General features: G+C 58.3%; 1 protein-coding gene and 1 long non-coding RNA gene across 10 annotated transcripts; both read right to left on the reverse strand.

The window, feature by feature from the left end:
* Window positions 1-1,450: 1,450 nt before the first annotated feature.
* LOC119158796 lies at window positions 1,451-9,172 on the reverse strand. 2 transcript variants are annotated; one of them, XR_005107963.1, is made up of 4 exons: window positions 9,132-9,172; window positions 8,151-8,251; window positions 4,913-7,078; window positions 1,451-4,096 (listed from the first exon to the last, which is right to left on the reverse strand). It is a non-coding gene; the product is annotated as an uncharacterized LOC119158796 (long non-coding RNA). The 2 variants fall into 2 exon arrangements; XR_005107962.1 differs by lacking the exon at window positions 1,451-4,096 and having other exon boundaries at window positions 4,633-7,078.
* Window positions 9,173-13,515: 4,343 nt separating this feature from the next.
* CDK16 (cyclin dependent kinase 16) lies at window positions 13,516-23,156 on the reverse strand. Of its 8 annotated transcripts, none has more exons than XM_037411151.1 (18): window positions 23,000-23,156; window positions 22,168-22,285; window positions 20,560-20,693; window positions 19,984-20,094; window positions 19,492-19,548; window positions 19,262-19,376; window positions 18,937-19,031; window positions 18,214-18,276; window positions 17,813-17,921; window positions 17,082-17,202; window positions 16,896-16,970; window positions 16,680-16,777; window positions 15,885-15,990; window positions 15,561-15,603; window positions 15,244-15,334; window positions 14,706-14,783; window positions 14,368-14,415; window positions 13,516-13,884 (listed from the first exon to the last, which is right to left on the reverse strand). In XM_037411151.1, exons 2-17 carry the CDS (start codon window positions 22,274-22,276, stop codon window positions 14,378-14,380), a joined length of 1,443 nt encoding a protein of 480 aa, XP_037267048.1. In that variant the 5' UTR covers window positions 22,277-22,285; window positions 23,000-23,156; the 3' UTR covers window positions 13,516-13,884; window positions 14,368-14,377. The 8 variants fall into 8 exon arrangements, with proteins under 8 accessions (XP_037267048.1, XP_037267047.1, XP_037267051.1 ...); XM_037411150.1 differs by having other exon boundaries at window positions 17,813-17,936; XM_037411154.1 differs by lacking the exon at window positions 23,000-23,156 and adding an exon at window positions 22,849-22,993 and having other exon boundaries at window positions 17,813-17,936.
* Between the last annotated feature and the right edge of the window lie 500 nt (window positions 23,157-23,656).

Genomic DNA, 23,656 nt, shown 5'->3' on the forward strand with positions numbered 1-23,656 from the left:
ATTTGGAGAGCCTCTCCCGGCAACGGGGAAGTGCTGCGCAGGGCGTCCCCTCGTAGCTGAGGTCTCCAAAGTCGCTGCAAGAGGGTCCAGCTTTTGAACTATAGAACAAACAAGCTCACCTCATTGCAAATGCGGAAACACCCGGTTTCGCTTGCCTCTCAGATCCCACCAAAGCCTGGCCAGGGCTCACAGACGACCTGAGGGAGATTCCTGTATCTACTGCACTTTGACCACCCAGTTCCAAATGGGGCCAAACAGCTGGATCCACGGCCTTGGTCACCCGCCACAAAACAAGGATGTGCTACCTCTTTCCTCATGATTCTAGTTTAGCTAAGCTATACTTTGCGCTAAGGATCATTCATAGGACGCCAAGGACCATGCACATTTTGCTACGTAAATATATATACACACACCCCTCTGTGTTTTAGGGCCTTACCTTACCACAGTTAGGGCCCGCGCTGAGTTTCAGTACTTCAACTTCCCTTGGATAGGGCCTACACCGAGTTGTCAGGCCTCTGCAGAGTTTTTGCCCAGAAAAACTTACCTTATTTATGGCCTTTGCTGCATTTAGGATTTAAAAGTACCTCATTTAAGGCCCTTGTCAAAATTTGGGGCCAAACCACGTTTCGGGACTTGAACTTCCCTGCATTAGTGCCTGCGCCGAGTTTTCAGGCCTCCACTGAGTCTTCGGCCAGAAACTTGAAATATTTATGGCTTTTGCTGCATTTTAGGGCCTAAACATACCTCATTTAAGACCTTCATTGAGTTTCAGGGCCTAAACTTACCACAATAAGGGCGCACGTGGGGTTTCAGGACTTCAACTTCCCTCCGTTAGGGCCCACACTGAGTTTTCAGTCAGAAAAACTTACCTTATTTATGGCCTTTGCTGTGTTTTAGGATTTAAAGTTACCTCATTTAAGGCCCTTGTCGAGATAGACGGCCTAAACTAACCTCAGTTTGGGTCTGTGCATTGTTTCAGGACTTCTGATTCCCTCCGTTAGGGCCTGCACTGAGTTTTCAGCCTTTGCTGAGGTTTTGGCCACAAAAAAATGTAACTCGAGCTCCCACAGACACCTCACTGCCCCCCCCCCCCAACATCTCCCTGCCCAGCCCAAGACCTCTTCCCAGCACCCACTCTTCCAGAACTCCCCTCATCTTACAAGAGTCCCCCAGACATCTTCCTGCCCATCCACCATCTCCCAGGGCCTACCCAGATGTCATGCTCGCTGCCGCACCCCCCAGAGCATCTTCTGCCTGCCCACCTTTCCCCCCTGCCAGACACTTCACCCAGACCCATCCCTGCTACACCCTCCGACACCCAAAAATGTCTTAGAAGAGACCCCCTGGACATCTCACCCCACCAAGGCCCTCCCAAGTCTCTCTCCAACATTTCCACAGCTTCCCCCCTGCCCCCAGCGCTTCCCTAGCACCCACCCCCTGCTCTCCCGCTGCCTGGACTCCTACCCAGCCCCACGAGGAGAATTCACGTTTCCCAGCCCTACACCCCTCCCCAAATATCCCTTGCAGCCCACCCAGATGTTTCCATGACCCCCACTCCTGTATACCCTCACAGCCCCCACACCACATCCACACACACGCCCACACACACACAAAGGGCTTCCCAACACATCTCCCGACCAGGCCCACACGAGGCAGGCTCACCCTCGCTGCCACGTCCACCGCACCACTGGAACGAGCCTTTAGTCACCGACCGCCCCAGGGCTGCAAAAGACATCTGGTGCCCTGGCAGTGCCACGTGGCAGCAGCCCCCACCTCCACAGCTGCGAGCAGGGCAAGAGGCAGCAAGACCCCAAGCAGGGCTGCCACACCACCCGCCTACTCACCAGCCGAGGTCTGCAGCACCGACTTTTATTTGCCAGGTGGCTGCAGGGGCGGGGCTGCCAGGGCGGGGCCACTCAGGCCATGGGGTGTGGCAGGGCCAGGCCACTTCGGGCCACAGGCAAAGCTATACACAATACCAGACAGAATACCAGAGACACCGCTTTTTATATCAAAATCCTTTTCATTTTCTATCAATGGATACTATTTTTCAGTATGCATAAAAGGAAAGGCTTTTTCTTTATTTCAACCCATCACACCCATACCCTACAGTTTTTAAAAATGCATTAAAGCCACCCAAAAACTGCCGCCACATGCAGTGCGGTCACTGCTATTTTTTTGAGCGCGGCATGGGCTGTGCCAGGCTGTGCCATTTTGAGGGCAGCGGCACGGGCGGCACCATTTGTGGCGCGGCGGCGAGGACGCAGTTTGAACTCGCGATCAGCAGAATTGGTCCCGCACCGACAAGCATGGCTCGAGCAGCACCGTGGCATTGCCGTGTGAGGGGCAATTGAAACCGTGGAGGGGCGCAGCCGCCCCGCACCCACGCGGTCTCCAGGTGGGGGGGCTTTTCGCCAGGGGCGGGGCCGTTGCAGCACCGAGCACCCACAGGCTGCGTTTGTCCCGGGCTGCAGCGGCACTGCAGTTCCGTAATCCCGTGCCGAGCGCGCCTTGCCAACATGCGCGGGGGACGGCAGCGGCAGCTCCTTACCGGGAGGCAGCCGCGGGCACCGCGGGATCGCGACGCCGTTAACGGCCGGCAGCGCCGAGTGGGGAGCCGGGGCTGCAGTACCGACCCCTGGCCACCAGGTGACAGCAACAGCACGCAACCAACTGGCCGGCTGCAGTATCCAACCTCGGTCGCTAGATGGCAGCAGTGCTCCACCAATCCTGTGCTGAGCAGGGGCCAGCCGAGGACTCCCCTCCCCAGAAGCAATGCTGCCAGTAACTGACTGCCTGGGGCTCGATCTCTTACCAGTTTGGAGCCGGTCCTCCCACGAGGGGATGCTGCCTCTCACGGGAGACCTGGTCCATCACGCTGTCCTGGAGTGGTCCCACATTCTCCCGAGGAAATGCTGTCTCTGATTAAACGCCTGGTCCATCACCCTGTCCTGAAATAATGCCCGCACCCCTCAAAAGAAATGATGCCATAAATAGACTACCTGGGGCTTTATGTTCTTACTGTTTTGGAGCCTGTCCTCCCACGAGGGGATGCTGCCTCTCACGGGAGACCTGGTCCATCACATTGTCCTGGAGTCGTCCCACACTTTCCCGAGGAGATGCTGTCTCCAACTGGATGCCTGGCCCATCACCCTGTCCTGAAAAGGTGACAGGCACCCTCCCCAGAAGCAATGCTGCTGTTAAATGGCTCTCTGGGGCTTGATCTCTTACCTGTCCTTCCACGAGGGGATGCTACCCACCTCCCACAGGAGACCTGGTCTGCCACTCTGTCCTGGAGTAGTCTCACATTCTCCCAAGGAAATGCTGTCTCTCGTTAAACACCTGGCCAATCATTTTGTCCTGAAAAGGTGACCACCCACCCCAGAAGCAATGCTGCCACTAACTGGCTACCTGGGGCTTTAACTCTTTGCTGCATTTTAGGGCCCAAACCGTTCTCAGTTAGGGCCTTTGCTATGTTTTAGGGCTTAAACGTACCTCATTTAATGCCTTCACCAAGATTTAGGGCCTAAAACTACCTCTCTTAGAGCCGGCACCGAGTTTAAGGACTTAGATTTACCTCAGTTAGGGCCTGTGCCAAATTTCCAAGCCTTCGCTGAGGTTTTGGCCAGGAACTTACCTTTTCATGGCCTTTGCTGCTTTTTAGGGCCTAAACTTAGGTCGTTGAAGGCCCTTGTTGAGTTTCAGGGCCTAAACGTACCTCAGTTAGGATCTTGTTTTGTCGGTTGGTGGGGTCAAGAGATAGCACACAGACACCAGCAGAGAAAATAACCGTTATGTACTCTTTGTCTCAAAGGAATACAGAAAATAAGACAAGACGCACGTACAAAACGGATCAGCCTACAAGACCCTCACTCAGGCAGAACAGCTAAGCGAGGCAACGCACCTCATCAGTCCTACCGCAGGTTAGCTACAGCGATGAAGAACGATACCTATTCCAGTTGCCCCAGCATGTCACCATCCTCCAGACGCGCAGGCACTGGGGAGCCCCTCTTGCAGCGAGGATTTGGAGAGCCTCTCCTGGCAACAGGGAAGTGCTGCGCAGGGCGTCCCCTCGTAGCTGAGGTCTCCAAAGTCGCTGCAAGAGGGTCCAGCTTTTGAACTATAGAACAAACATGCTCACCTCATTGCAAATGCGGAAACACCGCAAGGTTTCGCTTGCCTCTCAGATCCCACCAAAGCCTGGCCAGGGCTCAGGGAGGACCTGAGGGAAGATTCCTGTATCTACTGCACTTTGACCACCCAGTTCCAAATGGGGCCAAACAGCTGGATCCACAGCCTTGGTCACCCGCCACAAAACAAGGAAGGATGTGCTACCTCTTTCCTCATGATTATAGTTTAGCTAAGCTATACTTTGCGCTAAGGATCATTCATAGGACGCCAAGGACCATGCACATTTTGCTACGTAAATATATATACACACACCCCTCTGTGTTTTAGGGCCTTACCTTACCACAGTTAGGGCCCGCGCTGAGTTTCAGTACTTCAGCTTCCCTTGGATAGGGCCTACACCGAGTTGTCAGGCCTCTGCAGAGTTTTTGCCCAGAAAAACTTACCTTATTTATGGCCTTTGCTGCATTTAGGATTTAAAAGTACCTCATTTAAGGCCCCGGTTCCGAACAGGGCCAAACAGCTGGATCCACAGCCTTGGCCACCCGCCTCTAAGCAAGAGGCACTCTCTCTTCCCTCATGATTCTAGTTTAGCCAAGCTACACCTTTCACTAAGGATCACACATAGCTGGCCAAGGACCACACACATTCTGCTACAGAGCCAATACTAAATATATGTATATACATATCTCTGGAACATTCAGTTCGCAATTCCACCTAAACATCAACTGTTGTTCAGGGCCTGTTGCTCAGGCCTTCGCTGCATTTCAGGGCCTACACTTACCTTATTTAGGGCCTCTGCTGAGTTTCAGGGCCCAAACGTACCTCAGTTTGGGCCTCCACCAGGTATTCTGGCCCTCACCAACTTTTCGGGTCTGAAGGGAAAACTCCACAGCACATCTGAAAAAAAACCCCCAACAACTACCCATCCACAAATCCAAACACCTATGTTCAGATTTCTTCACGTATCCATAATAATCTGTAATATGGTCTTCTACATTTAAAGAGAAACAGAGCCATGCTGGAACTTTCTATCTCACCACTTCCTTAGGCTTTTCAAACTCCAATGTGAAAGCCAAGGACCTTTCCAAACTGAAAATAAGAGCACAGAAGAACACTTTATAGTTACCATGCCCTTCATTTTACAAGGATCAGTGGTCAGGTTTTAACGCAACTGCACATCCATCTTTACTTCTTTCTACGTAACAAACACCACTGAGATAACATTTCTGATTCATAAATGCAGTTCAGGGCCCATCTGAGTTGGATCTGTGCTCATACAAACCTGGTATTTTTCTGAAACTCGCACCTTTTCTTCAAAGAGGAATAGAAGGCACTACTTGTCAGCAAGTGGCATGGGGTGGTTTTCCAGGTACTTCCTTAAATTAGCTTAGGGAGCGCACTTCATTCAACATTCCTCGACTTTCGGCAAAAGCCATTGGCTGTTTACAAACCAAACAGGATGCCCTGGGAGCAGGTAGCAGGGCTTTAGAAAAACAAAAACCAAACCCCGATTGATACCATTGAGGAAACAGTCCACAGTGCACCCGAGTTATACTGACACGCACCATCGGTTCCTCCATCATTCTTCCCAAGTATTTTCTGCTGCTTGTTTCCTGCAATGATTTTTGGCATTTGCTGAAAGGAAAGGTTTAGACCCCTAAGCTGCCTTTCTAAAGGACACAGACTCTAGTACAAAGAAGGGAAGCAGAGACACAACTGACCCCTAGAGAGTTTGCCTTGATGGCTGTTGGAACTCTCACATAACAAGGCACGCTTCAAAACAGCCAGGGCCAACTGGAGCTGAAATATTTTGCTGGCTAATAAAGTTTTAAAGGGGAACATACCAGCAATGTACAACAATTGATTACCAAAACCATGCTCCTCCTGCACACATCTGATTGGGCACTGCGCTCAATTCGACATTACCACACAAGTTTTTCAAATCAAGTCTTATCGGATCAGTAACGGGTGATTTAAAACTTATATTTTGACGTTCCAGGGCAACTGCGAGCTCGATGAAGAACGGTCACCAACATTGGCAATAAACCCCTTAACTCCAACGTAGCATTAAGCAGCGGGCTTTCCCTTTATTGCAGCACTGGATGCATGAGGGATTGCTCCACCTAACATGCACACCAAGTTGCTCAAGGGTACATGTGATATACAGTGAGAGTACTTACACATCCCTAGTGCATTACATATTTTCCTGACAGGATCTGGGGACCTACAGAGAGAGAAGCCCACAATGGAGCACATTTGCTGGCAGGACTCAGGACCCTGCCAGGGTCCCACGCCAGAGCACTCTGTTCCTCAAGGACTGCATCCCATGGAAAGGGCCTACGCTGGAGCCAGGAAAGAGCATGAGGAAGCCTCCCCCTGAGGAAGGGGAAGAAGAAGAATCAATGTGCAATCAACGGACCGTAAGTGCCGTTCCCCAGCGGGGAGAGGTGACAGGGAAATTGGGAGTAAAGCTAAGCCCGATGGAAGAAAGAGATGAGGGTAAGTTGTTTTGAAAATTTAGTTTTACTTCTCATTCTCCTACTCCAATTTGCCTGCTAATTGACTGAATCCATTTCCCTGAGTTCAGTCTGTTTCGCTCGTGATGAGAACTGCTGAGCGATCTTCCCATCTTCACCTACGACTCGCCAGTTTTTTGTTGTATTTTCTCTCCCCTGTCCAGCAGAGGAGGGGAGCAATAAGAGCACATTTGGTCCGGCCCGGGTCAACCCGCCACACCAAAAAAGTCACAGCAGCACAGGAGAGAGAAGGGACCAGAGGAGGGGCAGGGAGGGCCTGGGACGCACAAGAGGGGAGGCAGGGCCCTGATGACCCGGGACTTACTGCAGCTTTCGCTCTCAGTGGTGCCCAGAGAATGTGACAGTTCAGACACTTCTTTTCGCCTTCTCCCTTTGTCTTCTGTAACACCAGTCGCTCAGCTCTCCTCCACCTAGGAGGAGCACGGCAAGAGCACAACACTTAAGAGAGCTACCGCCCTGGTGGGCTTAGTTAAATACATGGGAGATGGCATCACACCACGACAGCACCGGTGGGCTTACAAGTCCCACCGACTGGCAGGATAGGCAGCGAAACAAATATTACTTCTTTACCCCCCACAACAAATACATTCTAATCACCATTGAAAAGATGGAACCAAATGCTAAACCCCCAGGTTTTACAGCGAACAGTAAAAACCCCTAAAAAGCACCTCTGTACCATTTCTCCTTTGCTGTCCCATGGGGGGAAAATTCCTCAATAATCAAGCGTACATGACAACTCGAGTGATCTGTGTTCACTGTGCGTGAAAGAAAGTTATACCTTCTCAGCCGGCCTATACGTTCAGACATAGATCCAAAGAAACTCCAGTAGTGTAACTCACAAATAGCTCTGTGACCTCAAACCTTTACCTGTAGTGCCTGCCCCCTTCCTCCTCCCCCGCGAGCTGCAGAGCTACGGACTCTAAGAAATGCTGGGGCACAAATCCTGGCCCACCTGAAACGCTCAGGGGCTCCCAGAGATCTGGGCAGAAGTAGAAACCGTTCCAATTTTGGAGCAAGGCTGACCACAGTTCCAAGTCTTCTTTTGCGCATTCACACCCGGAAGCCAAACCAAAACAGCTACACGCGCAGCGGAACAATTGCTCGGTACATCTATGGCACCAGAGTTCCCTCAAGGCGCACCTGGGGTATTTGATACCTCAGGCCAACATGTACAGCGCATGGCTGCAAACTTTGAAACAATGTCATTTTGGGGTCAGACTGTTCCAAGCCTTTTCTCCTTACAAACCCCAAAATATTAAAAAAAGTTACACCCCCTCCTCTGCCACATCAGCTATCGCACTCCTTCGGGAGAGCTGCAACTGCATCTCAGGAAGAACACAACAAAGCCAAACCGAGAAAACATAAGCACAGCACACTCCTTAACAAGCCAATCTGAAGAGGTGACTGTTAATTCCGTTAATCACAATCAAGGGAAGATGTGTCACAGCTGTGCTGAAACAAGTCCACGCTTCACATACTCACCTGTCCTCCTCCCAGGTGAATGTCTATAGACAACATGTTTCTCCCAAAGGCAATCGCTTGGGGCAACTGATTTTGTTACCCCATTTCTTTTGTAGTTCCACCTTTAAAAACCACAAAAAAAAAAATGTCAGTTGCGCTGTTGCCTCGTGAAACTTCTGTGCCCAGGGGAATCCAGGAGTTCAGCAGTAGGAAGTGCCAGTTTGGACACAGAGACATCCCACCACCGCCGCCACCCCCACCACCTGCCTGGCCCCACCTTCATGGACATGCGCCCCCCCCCCCTCCCCCCATGTCCCCAGAAGCCATCCCCACCACCACCTCTGCCAAATATCTCACTGCCCTCACCCTGCCCCCTCCCCCAACATCTGCTTGAGACCCCTGGACACCTCCCTGGGGCCCATCCCTGACGCCCCCTTGCCCTGTCCTGGATGCTTCCCCCCCAACGCAGAACGTTACCTCAGGGCCTCCCACCAACAGGCCCATCCTGGGTGGTCTCACCCTCACTGCCATGTCCACCACACAGCTGGAATGGGCCCCAAGCCCTCTGCCACCTCGGGGCTGCATCAGCCGGCCAGGCCAGGCCCTTGTGGCACCACAGGGCAGCACCACGCGGCTCAGCCACCACCCCGCAGCATAAAATGGTATCCAAAAATTACTGGAAAAGTGCTGTAGTCTCTTGTGGTCAGAGGAAGGCAGGATTTGGCTGTACCACAGAGCGAGGGGCGTCCTTGTTCTGTGTGCAATTATACAAAACGTCTCCTGGAACATCCAGCACAGAGGTCCTGGAGAGATGGCCCTTTTGCTCTGGGGATTGCCCACGTTGTTCACCTGATGTGGACCCGCCGGCCTTTTGGGAGCCCCCGATCCCCACAAGGACCCCCAAAACCTCCCTGAGACACCCGGTCCCCCGTCCCCCCTTAAACCCAGGACCCCGCAAATCCCCCACGACCCCTGAGTCCCCACAGAGACCCCAACCCTCACCCGGGACCCCTCCAACTCGCCGGCTGGGACTGCAGTGCCGGCCTCTGTCCGCAGGGGGCAGGCGAGAGTGCCACAACGTGTGCCTCTGAGCATGCGCGGCACCTGGGCTGCTCCCGTGCAGTCTCCATGGGCGGGGCTTGTCGCTTGGGGGGGGGTTAGGCAGCTCTTGGGTGGTGTCCATGGGCGGGGCTTGTTGCTGGGGGCGGGGCTTGCCACAAGGGAAGCCCCAGGGGCCCTATGGGGGTCCCCCAGGGGGGAATTTGGGACGTCTCAAGGGGTCTGGGGGCCGGGGGGCAGAGCTCTTTGGTAGGAAGTCACAAGGGGGCCAGGGAGTCCCCAGTGGAGAGTTGGAGGGGTCCCAGGTGGGGTTGGGGTCTCCGTGGGGACTCCGGGGTCATGGGGGATTTGCAGGGTCCTGGGTTTAAGGGGAGAAGTGTGGGGGGGGTGTGTCTCTGGGAGGTTTTAGGGGTCCCTATGGGGACTGGGGGCTCCCAGAAGGCAGTTTTGGGAGCCTCACCCTCAGCGATGGGCCCAAAGGAGGGGGAGCGCTGCTCCTGCTGCTGCTCGGCCATGTCCAGCCTCCACCGTGAAGAGCTGCCCCCCACCACCACCGTGCGCGGTGGGCAGGGCCACAAGTGCTGTCACAGGCTGTGGGCCTGTGGCCCCCCAGCGATGTCATAGCCAGGCTGGGGGCAGGGAACCCACATCTCCACCAAGGCAGACTGCAATATCGCATCTCCATCGGGACCCCCCTATCTGGGGCTCCCCTGTGATGTCATAGCCACACCCCACCCCATGTGGGTCTGCTATGATGTCACAACCCTGGCACACGGCCCCAGGGGACCCTCTACAACATCACAGCCCTGGTGGGGCACATCTCTGGGCTTTGCGCGATGTCGGCACCTTGGTAGGGACCCCGCATTGGGTCCCCCCCCGACGTCACAACTGTGACAGAGGCGCCCTGCCCCACGTGTCCCTCGGTGACATCATAACCACGCAGAGGAGCCCCATCCCAGGGGATGTCCCATGATGTCACTGCCCCTCTGTGCAGCACCCACGCACGTCACACCTATGGGGGCTGGGGGGGGGGGGGTGTGTGTGATCCCGCGCACGCGCCTGTCCCGGTGACGTCACGCAGACCCCCCCCTGCCCTCGCAGCTTCCCCGCGACGTCACCCCCTGCCCCCTCCACGTGCAGCGGCAACCCGCCCCCAGGCCACGCCCCCAGCTACGTCACGCCAGCACCGCCCGCCATTGGCCGGCCGGCAGGACGCGGGACCCACCCCCCCGGGCGGGAGAGACCATGTGGCGGGCGCAGGGGGGAAGCCAGGTGGAACGGCCCGGAAACCCGAGTCCCAGGGAGGCTTTAATGGTCGGTCCCGTACAGCCGAAACGCCGCGTCCCCGCCCCTGCCCCGCCCCCTATGACGTGTTCCCCTGCAGGGTAACGTACAGGACCCGTAAGTCACCCCCCCTAACCCGGGCACTACGGGGAGGGCCACACAGGCTCCCGTACAGGGTCTTCATGCTCCCCCCCTCCCCCTAGGCCCCTATAGGGGCTATAGGCCCCCCTCCACCCTATAGAGACCCTATAGGTTCCCCCGGCCCTCCAGGGGCCATAGGGAGCCTGGCCAAGGACATTGTAGACACTGCAGGGGACCCCAGGTGGGGTATTATAGCACTGACACCCCCCCGGCATAAAAGAACCCCTCCGGACAGCATAGGGGCTGTACGTTCCTCCCCCACCAGGTGCCCCTCCCCCATACGGTCCCCCAGGAGCACACAGAGCCCCCTACACAGTCCATATGGCCCCTTGGGGGAGCTACAGTGGCTCCGCCCCCTCACCCCCCCGCACCCCAGGCACTATAGGGGCTCTATGTCCACCCTGGGCGCTATAGGGGGCATAGGAGGCGGGGCCAAGCCCACGAGCGTCTCATGCTGCATATAAAAAAGACCCGCCCCCTTATATACATATATACACACATGGTACGTATAGGGAGCCCGGGGGTTGGGGTGCCAATCCTGAGCGATGCTGGACACGCCGGGAGGGGGAGGGTGGGTGGAGCGAGGTGTGTGTAACCTCAGAGTAAAGTGGGAGTAAACCTGGAGTGACCTGCGAATAACCCTGGAATGAAGTGCGGTCTCCGTGCAATGTGTCTGTAAGTCCAGAGAATTGTGTGGCCTCGGGATGAAATGTGAAATGCAAGTAACCCTGGAGTAAACCCGGGGAGAAAGCGTGTCCTTGGTGTAAAGTGTCTGTAACCTCATAGTAGTGTGCTGCCTCAGGGTGAAGCGTAACTGCGGAGTTAAGTGTGAACAACCTTGGCATAAGGTATGACCAACCCAAGAGTAAAATGTGACCTCAGTGTAAAGTGTCTGTAAGCCCAGAGTAAAGTGGACCCTCAGGGAGAAGTGTCAGTAACCCTGGAGTAAAGCATGACCTCTGGTAACCCTGGGGTAACAACTGAGTAGTCCCAGGGTGGAGGACTAGGTAACCCTGGATGAAGAAGTAGTGGCTGGGTGGGCTTGGAGTAAGGGGTCAGGGACTTCAGAGCAAGGGTTTACCTCACAGTAACAACTGTGCAGTCATGGGGTACGTAGCAACCCTGGAGTAAGGGCTGAGCAACTGTGGAGTAAGGAGTACTCCACCCTCGTGTACCAGGTAACTGTTGCCATTAAGTTGTGTAACCTAGTGCAGTGGCTGAGTAACTTCAGCGTAACAAACCTCAGGTAACTTCAAGACACTGGACTATAGCAAGGGCTGAGTAACCTCAGAGTAAAGAGTAACACCATGGTGAGCACCCAGAAGGGTGTACCTCTTGAGTATCCTCAGAGAAAGGGCTTGGAAGAGCAGGAAACACTAGAGATGAGGCCAAGAAACCTCTGAGTAAAGACATGGCACAGCTCAACTGAGTAACCTCTGAGTAAGTAGTGCAAGGTTGGGCCCAAGGTGCAATCAGAGGAAGTGGCTGCAAAGGGTTGTTGGTCTGTGTAAGAAGGAGAGGGACTTTGTATCTTCTGAGTAAAGGCTGAGTAGCAAAGAAGGCGCCACCATGTAACCCCAAAAGCCACCACTTACTTTGGGGTTAAGCAAGGCTAGCCCACTAAGGCCTTAGTAACCTCCGAGTAAGTGTTCAGTAAGGCCCAAGTCCCTCCTGAGCCCCCACTGAGACCCACCACACAAGCCCAGTTATGAGTGCAGAGCAAGTCAGCATTAAAATAAGAATAACCTGTTAGTAAGTGTTAAGTATCCTCTGAGTAAGATGGAGCACATCAATATTTGTGTAACAGTGGAGTAGGGCTTTGAGCTAGACTGGGATTAAGGGAGAGCTGAGTACCAGAAAGTGACAGGGGCCAAGTAAACTCTGAGTAAAAAGCAGAGTAGCTGCACCAAGGAGTAGGGCAGCAATGGAGGAACAAGCACATAACTTCTGAGGAAGGGCTGAGTAGCACTGCTGTAAAGAGCAGAGTAAAAGCAAAGGAAAGGGGTGGAGAAGAAACCATGTGGAGTAACTCTGGAGTAAGATATGAAAAGCAATAAAGTACCAAACAACCCCAAAGTAAGAGCTGAGTAAGCCCAGAGTATTGACCTCTACGAATAACCCTGGATTAAGTTCTGGCTAGAAGTACTGAGTTCCCACAGACTAAGAGCTGAGTTAACTCAAAAGACCCCCAGAAGTAACTGTGGAGTAAGTTCTGACAAGGAGCAAAGTACTAAGAAACCTCAGAGTAAGGGTTGGGTAAGCCCAGAGTAAGGATCATCCACCATGAGTAACCCTGGAGTAAGTTCCAACTAGGACTAAAGTACCAACTAACCTCAATATAAGGGCTGAATAAACTGAAGAGTAGAGTCCCCATGGTAACCCTGGAGTACGTTCCACCTAGGACTAGAGTACCAAGTAACTTTAAAGTAAGAGCTGAGTAAACTCAGAGTAAGGACCTACACAAGCAAACCCAGGATTAGGGGGAGTGCAGCCTCCAGCTGAATAGTGTCTTAGTAAACAAGGAGTAGGAGTAATGCTGGAGTAGCAAGTCAGTTGGGGCTGAGCAGCCATGAAGTAAGGCCTGGAGTAGGGCAGGAGCGGCCACAGAGCTGCGCCTGAGCTGCCTTGGAGCAATGTGGGAGTTGGGCCTGAGTAACTCTGGAGTAACCCTGGAGTAAAGTGGGAGCAAACTCTGAATAAGCTCCCCCACCACCACCCTGGGGACCCTTCCCCCGGAGGTGAAGAAACGCCGAGTAAGGCTTGAGCAACCCCAGAGTAACCCTGGAGTAAAGTGTGAGTAACCTTGGAGTAAGCTCAAAAGGGCACCACCACTCCCCCAACACCCAGAAACTGCCCCCAGGGTGGCCCCCCCCAGCCCCTGCTAAGCCCCACCCCTGCAGGGTGAATGGCCAATATAGACTCTTATTTATAATATTGCCTTGAAAAAATAAAACTCGAAGTAAATTGGGAGAGGGGAACCCCAAAACCGAGGAAACTCCCCCCAGAAAACAGGGGGGGCCCCCCTACAATGGGGGGTCCCACATGACCCCCCCCAAATCCAGCAGCGGCTCTTCAGGAGGGCATTTCAGGGGGACGACGACTTAGTTACAGTTTGGACGGGGAAACCCCCCTTAGGTTTGAGGCGCGCCCCCCCCCCCCGGGTTTGGGGGGCACTCCCCCGTTTAGAGGGGCCTCCCCCAGCTTTGGGGTGACCCCCCCCCCGATTTTGGGGGGGAGCGGGTCCCAAAGGGTCGCAGCAGCAGTCCATGGGCTGTGGGGAGAGGAAAGGGTTAAGGGAGGGGGGGCCCATTCCCACCAAAATTACTGACACACACCCCCCCCCCGAATTCATGCACCCTCTTTTTTTTGAGGGTCCAGTTTTAGAGGTTCCCCCATTTTTCAGGGGAGCTCCAATTTGGGGGGGGGTGTCTATAACAGGGGGAGTCCTGAATTTGGGGGGGTCTCTGAGCCCCGTGTTTGGTGGGAGGCCCCCCATTTTGGGGGAGGAATACCCCCATTTGCAAGGTGCCTGGTTCCAGGGGGATCCCCCCTTTTTAAAGAGACACCAACCCTTTTACTAGGGGGGGTCATTTGTAAGGAGCCCCCCTAAATGTTGGGGGTCCCAATTTGGAGAGAGGGGCTGATTTTGGGGGATGTTCCCTGTTTTGGGGGGGCAGGGCTGCTCCCCAGTTTTGGGGGAATCAATTCAGGGGGGTCCCATGGAGGGGTCCCTCCATTTCGGGGGGCTGCCTACCTGCTCGATGTCAGAATTCGGTGTCGAGCACCCGAAAGGATGAGGAACCTGCAGAAAAAATGGGGTGGGGTCAGTGGAGAACCCAAAAACAGGAGGAGATCCCCGCTTTTGGGGGTCCCTAGATCATTGGGGGGTCCAAGATTCTGGGGGGTGTTCATCTCTGGGTTTTGGGGGGGGGGAAGATTTAGGGGGGCAGGATGTGGATTTGGGGGGATGCCCAGATTTTAGGGTGGACCCTAGGATTTTGGGGGTGGGTCTCCCAAGTTTTGGGGGGAAGGTTCTGCATTCAGAGGGGTCTCCAGACCGGGGATGGGGGCTTGGGTTTAGGGGGGGCTGACCTGGGGGGGGCAGGGAGGCCGAGCGCAGCCCTGGCTCCTTCTGCAGCTGGATCTCCTTCAGCGCGAAGATGGAGGTGGCTACGGGGGATGGTGGCCTGGTGTCAATGGGGCATGGCCACGCTGAAGGGGGCGTGGTCAAGCCCCACGCCCCACCCACCAGAAAGCCCCATCCCGTATCTGGACATAGCTCCTCCAATGCCCAACCAGTACCCTCCCCCCGCCCCCAAGGAAGCCAGGGTCCTCCAATGCCACGCCCACCCGCGACGAAACCCCACCCCTCCCAAGCAACACCCACTGCGCGCCCCTCTAAAAAGGCCTTGCCGCAACAAGCCCCGCCCACAGCAGCCCCACCCACACCCAGCCCTCAACCACCCACTTCCACAACAGAGCCCCCCCGACTCTGCCAGGGCCTGCCCCTTGAAGCCACGCCCCCCACCAGAGCTCCACCTCCACCACAGCCTACCCGACCCCCACTCCCAGGCCCCGCCCTACAGTCCCCTCGCCCGCGGCCCCACCCCCCGAGGCCCCGCCCACTCACTGTCGGGCAGGGTGGTGACACGCGGCCCCAGGCAGGCGAAGAAAGGATGAGCCATCGCCTCCGCCGCTGGCATCCGCCGCCGCCCCTCGAACTGCCCCGCCCTCCGCATCAGGCCACGCCCACAAGGGATGGGGTCACGCCCCTCTCTTGTGGGCGTGGCCCCCCAACCCCTCCCACCCACCCCCCACCCCATGCAGGCAGGGGGGCTCTGCGCAACGGTGGGGGGAGTTGTAGGGGTGAACGATGGGGTGGGGCTTTGGGAGGGGGCGGGGCCCAGGAAGAAGGGGCGGGGCCGGCTCCTGCCCCACCCCCCTCACCTGCAGCAGCTGCCCCAGCAGGTCAGCGCCGTCATGGTCCAGCCTGGGGGGGGGGGAAGGGTATGGTCAGGGATCCCCAACCCATTATGGGGCAAAGCCACCCCATGGGGCACACACGTGCCCCCAGACCCCTGTTATGGGGCAAGGCCACCCCATGGGGCACATACCCCTCTCCCATGGGGTACGTAGCTCCCACTATGGACCAACCCCCCCTCTGCCATGTGGCAACTCCCTCACCCCTCTATGGGGCAGCCCCCCGCCATGCTATGGACCACCCCCCCCACCCGCCCCGCTACGGGGCAGCCCCCCATCCATGGGGCAGACCGTGGGGCGTGGTGCAGCAGACCCTCAGGGGGGTACGGGGGGTACTTGTGGGCCCGGAACTCAGCATTGGCCCCGATCCCTGGCCACGTCTCCTCTGTTGGGGTCCCTGAGGAGGGGGGAGGGGATCAGGGGAGGACCCCAAAACCCCCCTGGCACCCCCACATGCCACCGGAGTCCCCCAAGCACTCCCTGACCCCTCCACAATCCCCCCAGCCCCAAAACCCCCTTTACTTGCCCCAAATCCTCTTTAATTTCCCCAAAACCTCCCAATTCTTCCCCAAATCACCCAAATTTCCACCCATTCCCCCAAACTTACCCAAAATACCCTGAGTGTACCCCAAACCCCCAAATTCCCCACAAACTGGCCCAAAATCTTCCAAACCCTTTCATTTACCTCAAACCCCCTTCAATTCCCCCAAAATCCACCAATTTCACCCTTTTACCTGAAAAAAACCAAATATGCCCCAACCCCCACAAATTTCTCCAAATCTCACTCAAATCCCCCAAACTGTCCCACATTTACCTGAAAACCCCCAAATTTGCCCCAACCCCCCCAAATCCTACCCATATCCCCCAAATTCACCCCAGATTTCCTGAACCCCCTGAAATTCGCCCCCAACCCCCCCAAATTCCTCCAAATCTCACTCAAACCCCAGAAATTCACTCAGATTTACCTGATACCCCCCCCAGATTTGCCCCAAACCCCCCCAGTCTCACCCAAATCCCCCACATTCAGCCCGGATTCCCCCCACAGCCCCCCAGGTTTGCCCAGAAGGGCTGCGTTTCGCCCCGTACCAAGGAGACGGAAGATGAAGTGCAGCTGCTCCTCCACAGTGGAGCCGGGGAAGAGCGGCCGCCCCGTCACCATCTCCGAGAAGATGCAGCCCACACCCCTGCGAGGCCCAAGACCCTCGTGCGACAGACCCCCTGCAAAACCCCCTCCGGGGCCCCACAGGAGCCCACAGTCCCCACGCAAGGCCCCTGGGTGGGCTCAGCACCCCCGTTCCAAACCTTGTGCACGGCTCCCGTTCCTCCCGCAAGGCCGTTGTGTAAGACCCTTGTGCAAGAGACGCCCCTGCAGCCCCCCTGGAGCCACGTAGGAGCCTGCAGTCCCCGTGCAAAGCCCCTGGGCTCCGACCCAGCCCCCGTCTGAGCCCCCAGCCCCCTGTGCGAAGCCCCCAGCCCTCGTGCACTCACCACATGTCGATCTGGGTAGAGTACTCGGTGGAGCCCAGGAGGATGTCGGGGGGTCGGTACCAGAGCGTCACCACCTCATTAGAGTAGGTCTTCGTCGGGATGGATTTAGCCCGAGCCAGGCCTGGGGCAGGGGGAGGTGGGTTATGGGGGGTCCTGGGGGTCCCTGGGGCAGGTAACTGGGGCCTCAGAAGGGGAAACTGGGGTCCTGGGGGTAATGGGGGGCCCTGGGGCAGGTAACTGGAGTCCTGATGGCACGAGGAACTGGGGTCCCCGAGGGGGTCCCAGGGGGCAATAGGCAATTTCCAAAATAAAAGTGGGGACTGTGGGAGGGGTAACTGGGGTCCCTGAAGGGGCAACGGTTGTACCTGAGGGATGGAACTGGGGTTCCCAGAGGGTCCTGGGGGCCACTGAGGTCTCGGGGCGGGGGGGGGAAATCAGGGGCTGGGGTCCTGGCAGGAGGGAGAACTGGGGATGCAGAAAAGGAAATTGGGGTCCTGGGGGGAGGACGGGGGTCCTGGGGAAGGCAATGGGGGTCCCCAAGAGGGGTAAATGGAGGAAGTCGGGGTAACCCAAGGGTGTCCCTGGGGGAATATGGGGGGCTGGCAGGGGAGAATGGGGATTCCTAGGGGTTCAATGAGGATCCCAGGGTGGGGTTTGGGGTCCCGGGGTGGGGGAGGGTGGGGTGGGTGGTGCAAGAGGGGATTATGAGATTTTGGGGTGGCCCCCCCGACCAAAGTCAGCAAGCTTGAGGTCCCCACGTCGGCTGAGCAGGAGGTTCTGGGGCTTGAGATCGCGGTGCAGCACCTTGTGCCGGTGGCAGAAGGCCAGGCCCCGCAGCAGCTGGAAGAGAAACAGCTGCGCCCCCCGCCCCCAAAATGGCCCCTTGCACACTCATCGCACGTTCATTGCACACCCATTCGTGCAATCACAACCCCCTCGCACAGATAAAAATCATGTCATGGGGCCCTGAACCCCTTGCGTCCTCCTCAGAAATGCCAGACACCCTCGCAGGGCCCTTTCCACACCCCTTGCACACTCGTTGCATACCCCTTGCACGCCCATTGCACGCCCCTGACCCCCTCACCCACCCCTTGCACACCCCAGAGGGCCCTCGCATGCCCATCGCACGCACCTTGACGTTGTGCATGCTGATGACGCTGCCACAGTCATCCAGGTACTGCTTGAGGTCCCGGTCCTGAAACAGGGCGAGGCAGGGGGACCCCAAAAAGAGGACGGACGGTTGGGGGGGCCAATAAGGGGATCCCCAGGGGGTTAAGGGCGTGCTGAAGGCATTTGGGGGGGGGGGGCATGGGGTCATTTCAGGAGTCCCTGAAGGATTTAGTGGGGCCACAAGGATATCTGGCAGGGCGATGGGTGTCCAGGAGGCATGTGGTGAGACACCGAGATCTGGGGGGGCCATGGGAGTCCATGGGGGGGATCTGGGAAGAGCTGTGGGTGAACTTGGGGCGCCCTGAGGACATTTAGGGAGCCCTGGGGACATTTCAGGAGGGCTATGGGTATCTGGGGAGAAATCTGGGGGTCCCCTGGAAGTTTAGGGGGGGTTCCCTGGAGGGATTTGGGGGGCACTACTAGGGAACTGGAGGGCTCTCAGATTAGTTGGAGGGGCCCCTAGGGAATTTGGGGGTCCCCAGGAGGGACGTAGGAGGGTCCTGGGAGGAATTTGGGAGGGCTGAGGAGGAAATTGGGGGTCTCTTGGGGGGATTTTGGGGTGCAGGGGTGGTTGAGGGGTCTCAGGAGAAGGTTTGGGGGAGGTCTGGGGTCCTATGGAAAATCTGGGGGTCCTAGGGTGTGTTTTGGGGTGCAGGGGTCCCAGGGAGCGTTTCAGGGTGCTGACCAGGTACTCAAAGACGAGGGTGAGGCACTGGGGCGTGTGGACGATGTCGTGCAGCGTCACCACGTTGGCGTGTTTCAGATCCCGCAGCAGCGACACTGCAGGCAGGGGATGGGGGGGGGGGGGGGGGGGGGGCGGGACACACACAACAGCGGCCTCATCCCCTGCCCCCACCCACCCCCCGCCTGACCTCAGCCCACCCCTCACCCCCGGCGACCCCCCACGTGTAAGGCCAAGCGAGCCCCCTCCCCCGCACCGCCAGCCTGCGAGCGCATGCCCCCCCCCCCTCAGCGCCACCACGGCGTCACCGTGGCGCGGTGGGGCTCACCCTCGCGGATGGCCGTGCACGGGGCGCCCTCCTCGTGCTCCAGGCGAATCTCCTTCAGGGCCACCAGGTTCTCGGTCAGCTTGCTGCGGCCCTTGTACACCGTGGCGTAGGTGCCCTGGGCAGGCGGGGACAGCGGGGACGTCAAGGACACGGCGGGGACAGCAGCGGCGTAGGGGCCACGGTGGAGGACAGGGGGGGCGCCCCCAGCCCATACTGGGACAGCTCCTCACCTCTCCCAGTTTGTCCAGTTTGACGTAGGTCTCCAGCTTCCCAAAGCCGATCTCCGACTGGTGGGAGGGGGAAACAAGAACACAGTCACTGGCAAAACTGGGAGGCACTGGGGGGAGGTTGTGGCACCACTCCCTCCTACCCCATACATGTCCATATTGGTACGGAACAGTTTATACTGGGGCACAGCAAGGTTCAGGGGACACTGCTGGACGGGTCTGGGAGGAACTGGGAAGTACCAGGAGGCCCCAGGGGGTGATACTGGGCTCTAGCACTGAACAGTAACTTATACCTGTTTATACTAACCCATACTGGTTTGTACTGGTTTATACTGGGACACACCAGGCAAACAGGGTGCAGGCGGTGGCTGAGGGGCTGCCTCCAGAAGGGACTGGGGGGCACTGGGGTGGGTTGCTATTAGTTCCTACTGCTCCATACTGGTTATATCGCTCCGTGACCTGTACTGGTTTGTACCGGTTTATACTGGAACGCACCAGGGAGACACGGCGCAGGCGGCGACTGAGGGGCCCGGGCAGCCCCAGCCGGTCCAGGCCGCTCTCGGGCAGGCGGGTGTCAGCTGGCAGCGAGAGGCGCTTGTTGATGTCCTGGAGGGACAAGGGGGAGGGCACAAGTGACCCCTGGGGACACCCAAAGCCCCTCAGGACCACCACCCTGCCACAACCTCCAGTCTCCCCCCCAGAACCCCCCCCAGACCCCACCAGGATCTTCCCAAAGCTGCCCAGGACCCCGCCCAAAGACCCCCCAAATCCCTCCCAAGATCTGGTGTAACCCCCCCGGAAAGCTCCCAAGAACCCCCCAAAGCTCCCCAGGACCCCTCAACCCCCACCCGAGGACCCCTGTAAAGTCCCCCAGAACACCCTCTGTCCCCCCCAAAACTCCCCAGGACCCTCCCAAAGTCCCCAGGACCCACCCGGTCCCCCCAAACCCCTCCCAAGACCCACTGGATAACCCCCTTAGTACCCAGCAAACCCCCACAGGACTCCCCCAACGCCCCCTGCCCCTCAACCTCTCCAGGACCCCCCAAACGCCCCCCCAGCACCCCCCCACACCTCGGAGGAGCCGGGGCGAGCTGGGTGCTGGCGCAGGCGCAGGCGGACAGGGGAGGCCACCTCCTCCGAGGATGTCCCCGAGGGGGGGTCGCTCTCCCCATCCGAGCCCATCCGTCCCTCGTCCGCCCCCACCTCTAGGAGGGGGGGGGAGGGGAAAGGGAGGGGGGGTGGGTTAGGACACTCCAACCCTCCCACCGCAGGACCCCCCCCAGGTCCCCCCTAATCCCGCTACCTCCAGTGACAAGGGACATGGTGGGGGCATGGGGACATTTGGGGGGACACAGGGGTGACACAGGGACGAGGTGGAGGACAGATGGGGGCACAACAGGACATGAAGACTGGGGACACAGAGCCAGGGGGGAACATGGGGGAACACACCAGGGGGGACACGGGGACAGGTGGTGACACAGGAGGGGACACGGGGACAGGATGCAGAGACAGATGGAGGGATGTGAGGGGGAGACACCTGGGGACAGGTGGGCGGACATGGGGACAGATGGGGACACAGGGGGAGCACTGGGGACATCGTGGGGGACAGATGACATGGGAGGGACGTGGGGACATAGCAGGGGCACGTGGGGAGGACACGGGGGGGACACAGGGGACAGTAGGGAAGCCATGAAGAGAGGGACACCCCACAGCCCCCACAGGGCTTTTAAAGGGGCCACACACACACATCTGGGGCGGGGGTGGGGGGTGTGTGTCTTAAAGGGCCAGGCACCCCCAGAAGCCCCACCCCAATTCTCTTAAAGGGCCAGGCCCCCCAGTGCCTCCTGCTATCAGTTGTCTTAAAGGCCCAAGCACCCTACCAACCCCTGCGGCAGTTGTCTTAAAGGGCCAGACAGCCCCTCAAGTCCCACTCCCCTCTGCCTTAAAAGGCCAGGCACTGCTCCAGCCTCTTAAAGGGCCAGGCACTGCTCCAGCCTCTTAAAGGGCCAGGCACTGCTCCAAGCCCAGCCTCTTCAAGCAGCCAGGGGCCCCATCAACCCCTGCTGCAGCCCTTTTAAAGGTACAGGCACCTTTTTAAAGGGCAAGGCACACCCTCCTCTCAGATACAAAGGCATCGCCCCCCCCAGCCTCTTAAAGGGCCAGGCACCTCTCAGGCCTCTAAAAGAGAAGGCTCCTTCCCTCGACCAACACCTCCACCTGCCTTAAAGGGACAAGCATCCTCTTAAAGCATCAGGCACCCCCCAAGCCCTATTCTAGCCCTTTGAGAGACACCATGTGTCCCCCCAGCCAATCCCCACTCCAGCCTCTTAAAGGGGCAGGCACCTCTCCAGCTTCTTGAAGGAGCAGGCATCTTCTTAAAGGGACAGGCACCCACTCCCAGTCCTCTCTCCCCAACACTTTCGAAGAGGCAGGCACCCCACAACCCCTACCCTAACCCTCTCAAAGGGGAAGGCACCCCCTTCTAAATCCCCCGCCTCTTAAAGAGGCAGGCATACCCTCAACCTCCAACCCCAAGCTCTTACAAAAAGCCACCCCCTGCTCCCCAAGCCTCTTAAAGGGCCAGGCACCTCTCAACCACTATGCTAGCCCTCTTCAAGGGACAGAACTCCCCATGGTGGAGGGGGGGCAGGGAGCTACCCTTAAAGGGCCTGCACTCACCGCTGTCGCTGCCATGGCCATTGCGGGGCTCCCCTAGGCTCTTTTCGGGGGCGCGCCCCCCCCGCAGCGTCATCGACAGCTGCCGCTTGATCTTCTTCATCCGGTCCATGGTGGAACCCTGGGGGGGGGGGGGGGATGGCGAATGGACACCTGGGTCCCTCCAGCACACCTGGGCCCACCCCCTCCCCCAAACTCCAGAGCTCCCACACACCCCTGTATCCCCCAGAACCGCTGGGGGTCCCCCCCTCAAAGACCTGAGTGCCCCCCAAAACCCCTCACCGTGTCCCCCCCAAACACCTGAGTGTGCCCTCCCGGCCCCCTAGTTCCCCCCAAATGCCTCAGGCCCCCTCCCCTGGACCCTTGGGGCCCCCCAAGCCCCCTAATTCCCCGCAAACTCCTGCTTCCCCCCCGAATGCCTGGGTCCCCCTCCCAGGACCCTTAGCCCCCCCCCCGAAGACCTGAGTCCCCCCACAGACCCCTCGGTGTCCCCCCCCCAAACGCCTGGGTGTGCCCCCCTCGTACCCCTGGTTCCCCCCAAAGGCCTGGGTCCACCTCCCTGGACCCTTCCTCCCCCCCCCCCCCCAAAAGATATGGGTCCCCCAAACCCCCCTGCAAACTCCTGCCCCCCACCCCCCTCCCCGGGCTCCTGGGTCCCCCCCCCGGCTTCTTTCCCCCGGCCACCTGGGTGACACTGGGCGTGGCCAACCAGGGGGTGTGGCCTCCTCAGCCCAGGCCGCCCCCCCCAGCCCGCCTCCACAGAGCGGGGGGGCCCGGGCTGAGGAGGCCCCAGGAGCCCCGCGGCGGGAGCGGGCCTCGGGGGGTTCCCCGTTACCGGCTCAGCGGCGCGGGGCCTCCCAGAAATCCTCGGCCATGGCGGGGCCGGGCCCGACCCCGCGGGCGGCTCCGATGGGGGCCGGGCCGGGCCGGGCCGGGCGGGAGGCGGCTGGAGGCGGCTGGAGGTGGTGGCGCAAGATGGCGGCGGAGGGGCGGGGCCGGGTGACATGTCGGAATGGGCGGGAAGGGGGCGGAGCCAGGGGAGAACACGCCCCCTCCGCAGGGCGGGGCCGGAGGAGCTCTCCCGGAGGCCTGCGCCCCTTCCCATGACGTCAGTCCCGGCCCGGGCCCCACCCCCTTATGCCTCAGGACACCGCCCCCCGCCCCCAGGACCCACCCCCTGGGTCGGAGGAGCCCTCCGTGGGGGCGGAGCACCCTAAAAGAGGCTTCGCCCCCTTCCCAGCACGGCAGGGGGCGCAGCCAGGGTTACTCCGAGGTTCCTCCGTGGTTACCCATGGGTTACTCCAGGGTTCCCCTGTGGTTACCCATGGGTTACTCAAGGGTTACCTTGAGCTTCCTCCATGGTTACCCATGGGTTACTCCAGGGTTACAAATAGGATCCTCCAGGGCTACTTTGGTGTTGCTAATAGCATACTCTGCTGCCACTCTGCAGCTACTCCAGCATTAGTAATAGCACGCTCTAGGCTTGCTCAGA

Source organism: Falco rusticolus, chromosome 18, assembly GCF_015220075.1.
Source record: "Falco rusticolus isolate bFalRus1 chromosome 18, bFalRus1.pri, whole genome shotgun sequence".
NCBI lineage: Eukaryota > Metazoa > Chordata > Aves > Falconiformes > Falconidae > Falco > Falco rusticolus.

What these genes read in the sequence shown, in the direction of transcription:
- CDK16 (XM_037411150.1), bottom strand. Translation starts at nt 22,276, where the DNA reads ATGGACCGGATGAAGAAGATCAAGCGGCAGCTGTCGATGACGCTGCGG. An exon ending in GTGCACGGCCATCCGCGAGG is followed by an intron (nt 19,032 to 19,261) that starts GTGAGCCCCACC and finishes CCCTGCCTGCAG; the next exon opens with TGTCGCTGCTGCGGGATCTG. An exon ending in CCCTCGTCTTTGAGTACCTG is followed by an intron (nt 18,277 to 18,936) that starts GTCAGCACCCTG and finishes GCCCTGTTTCAG; the next exon opens with GACCGGGACCTCAAGCAGTA.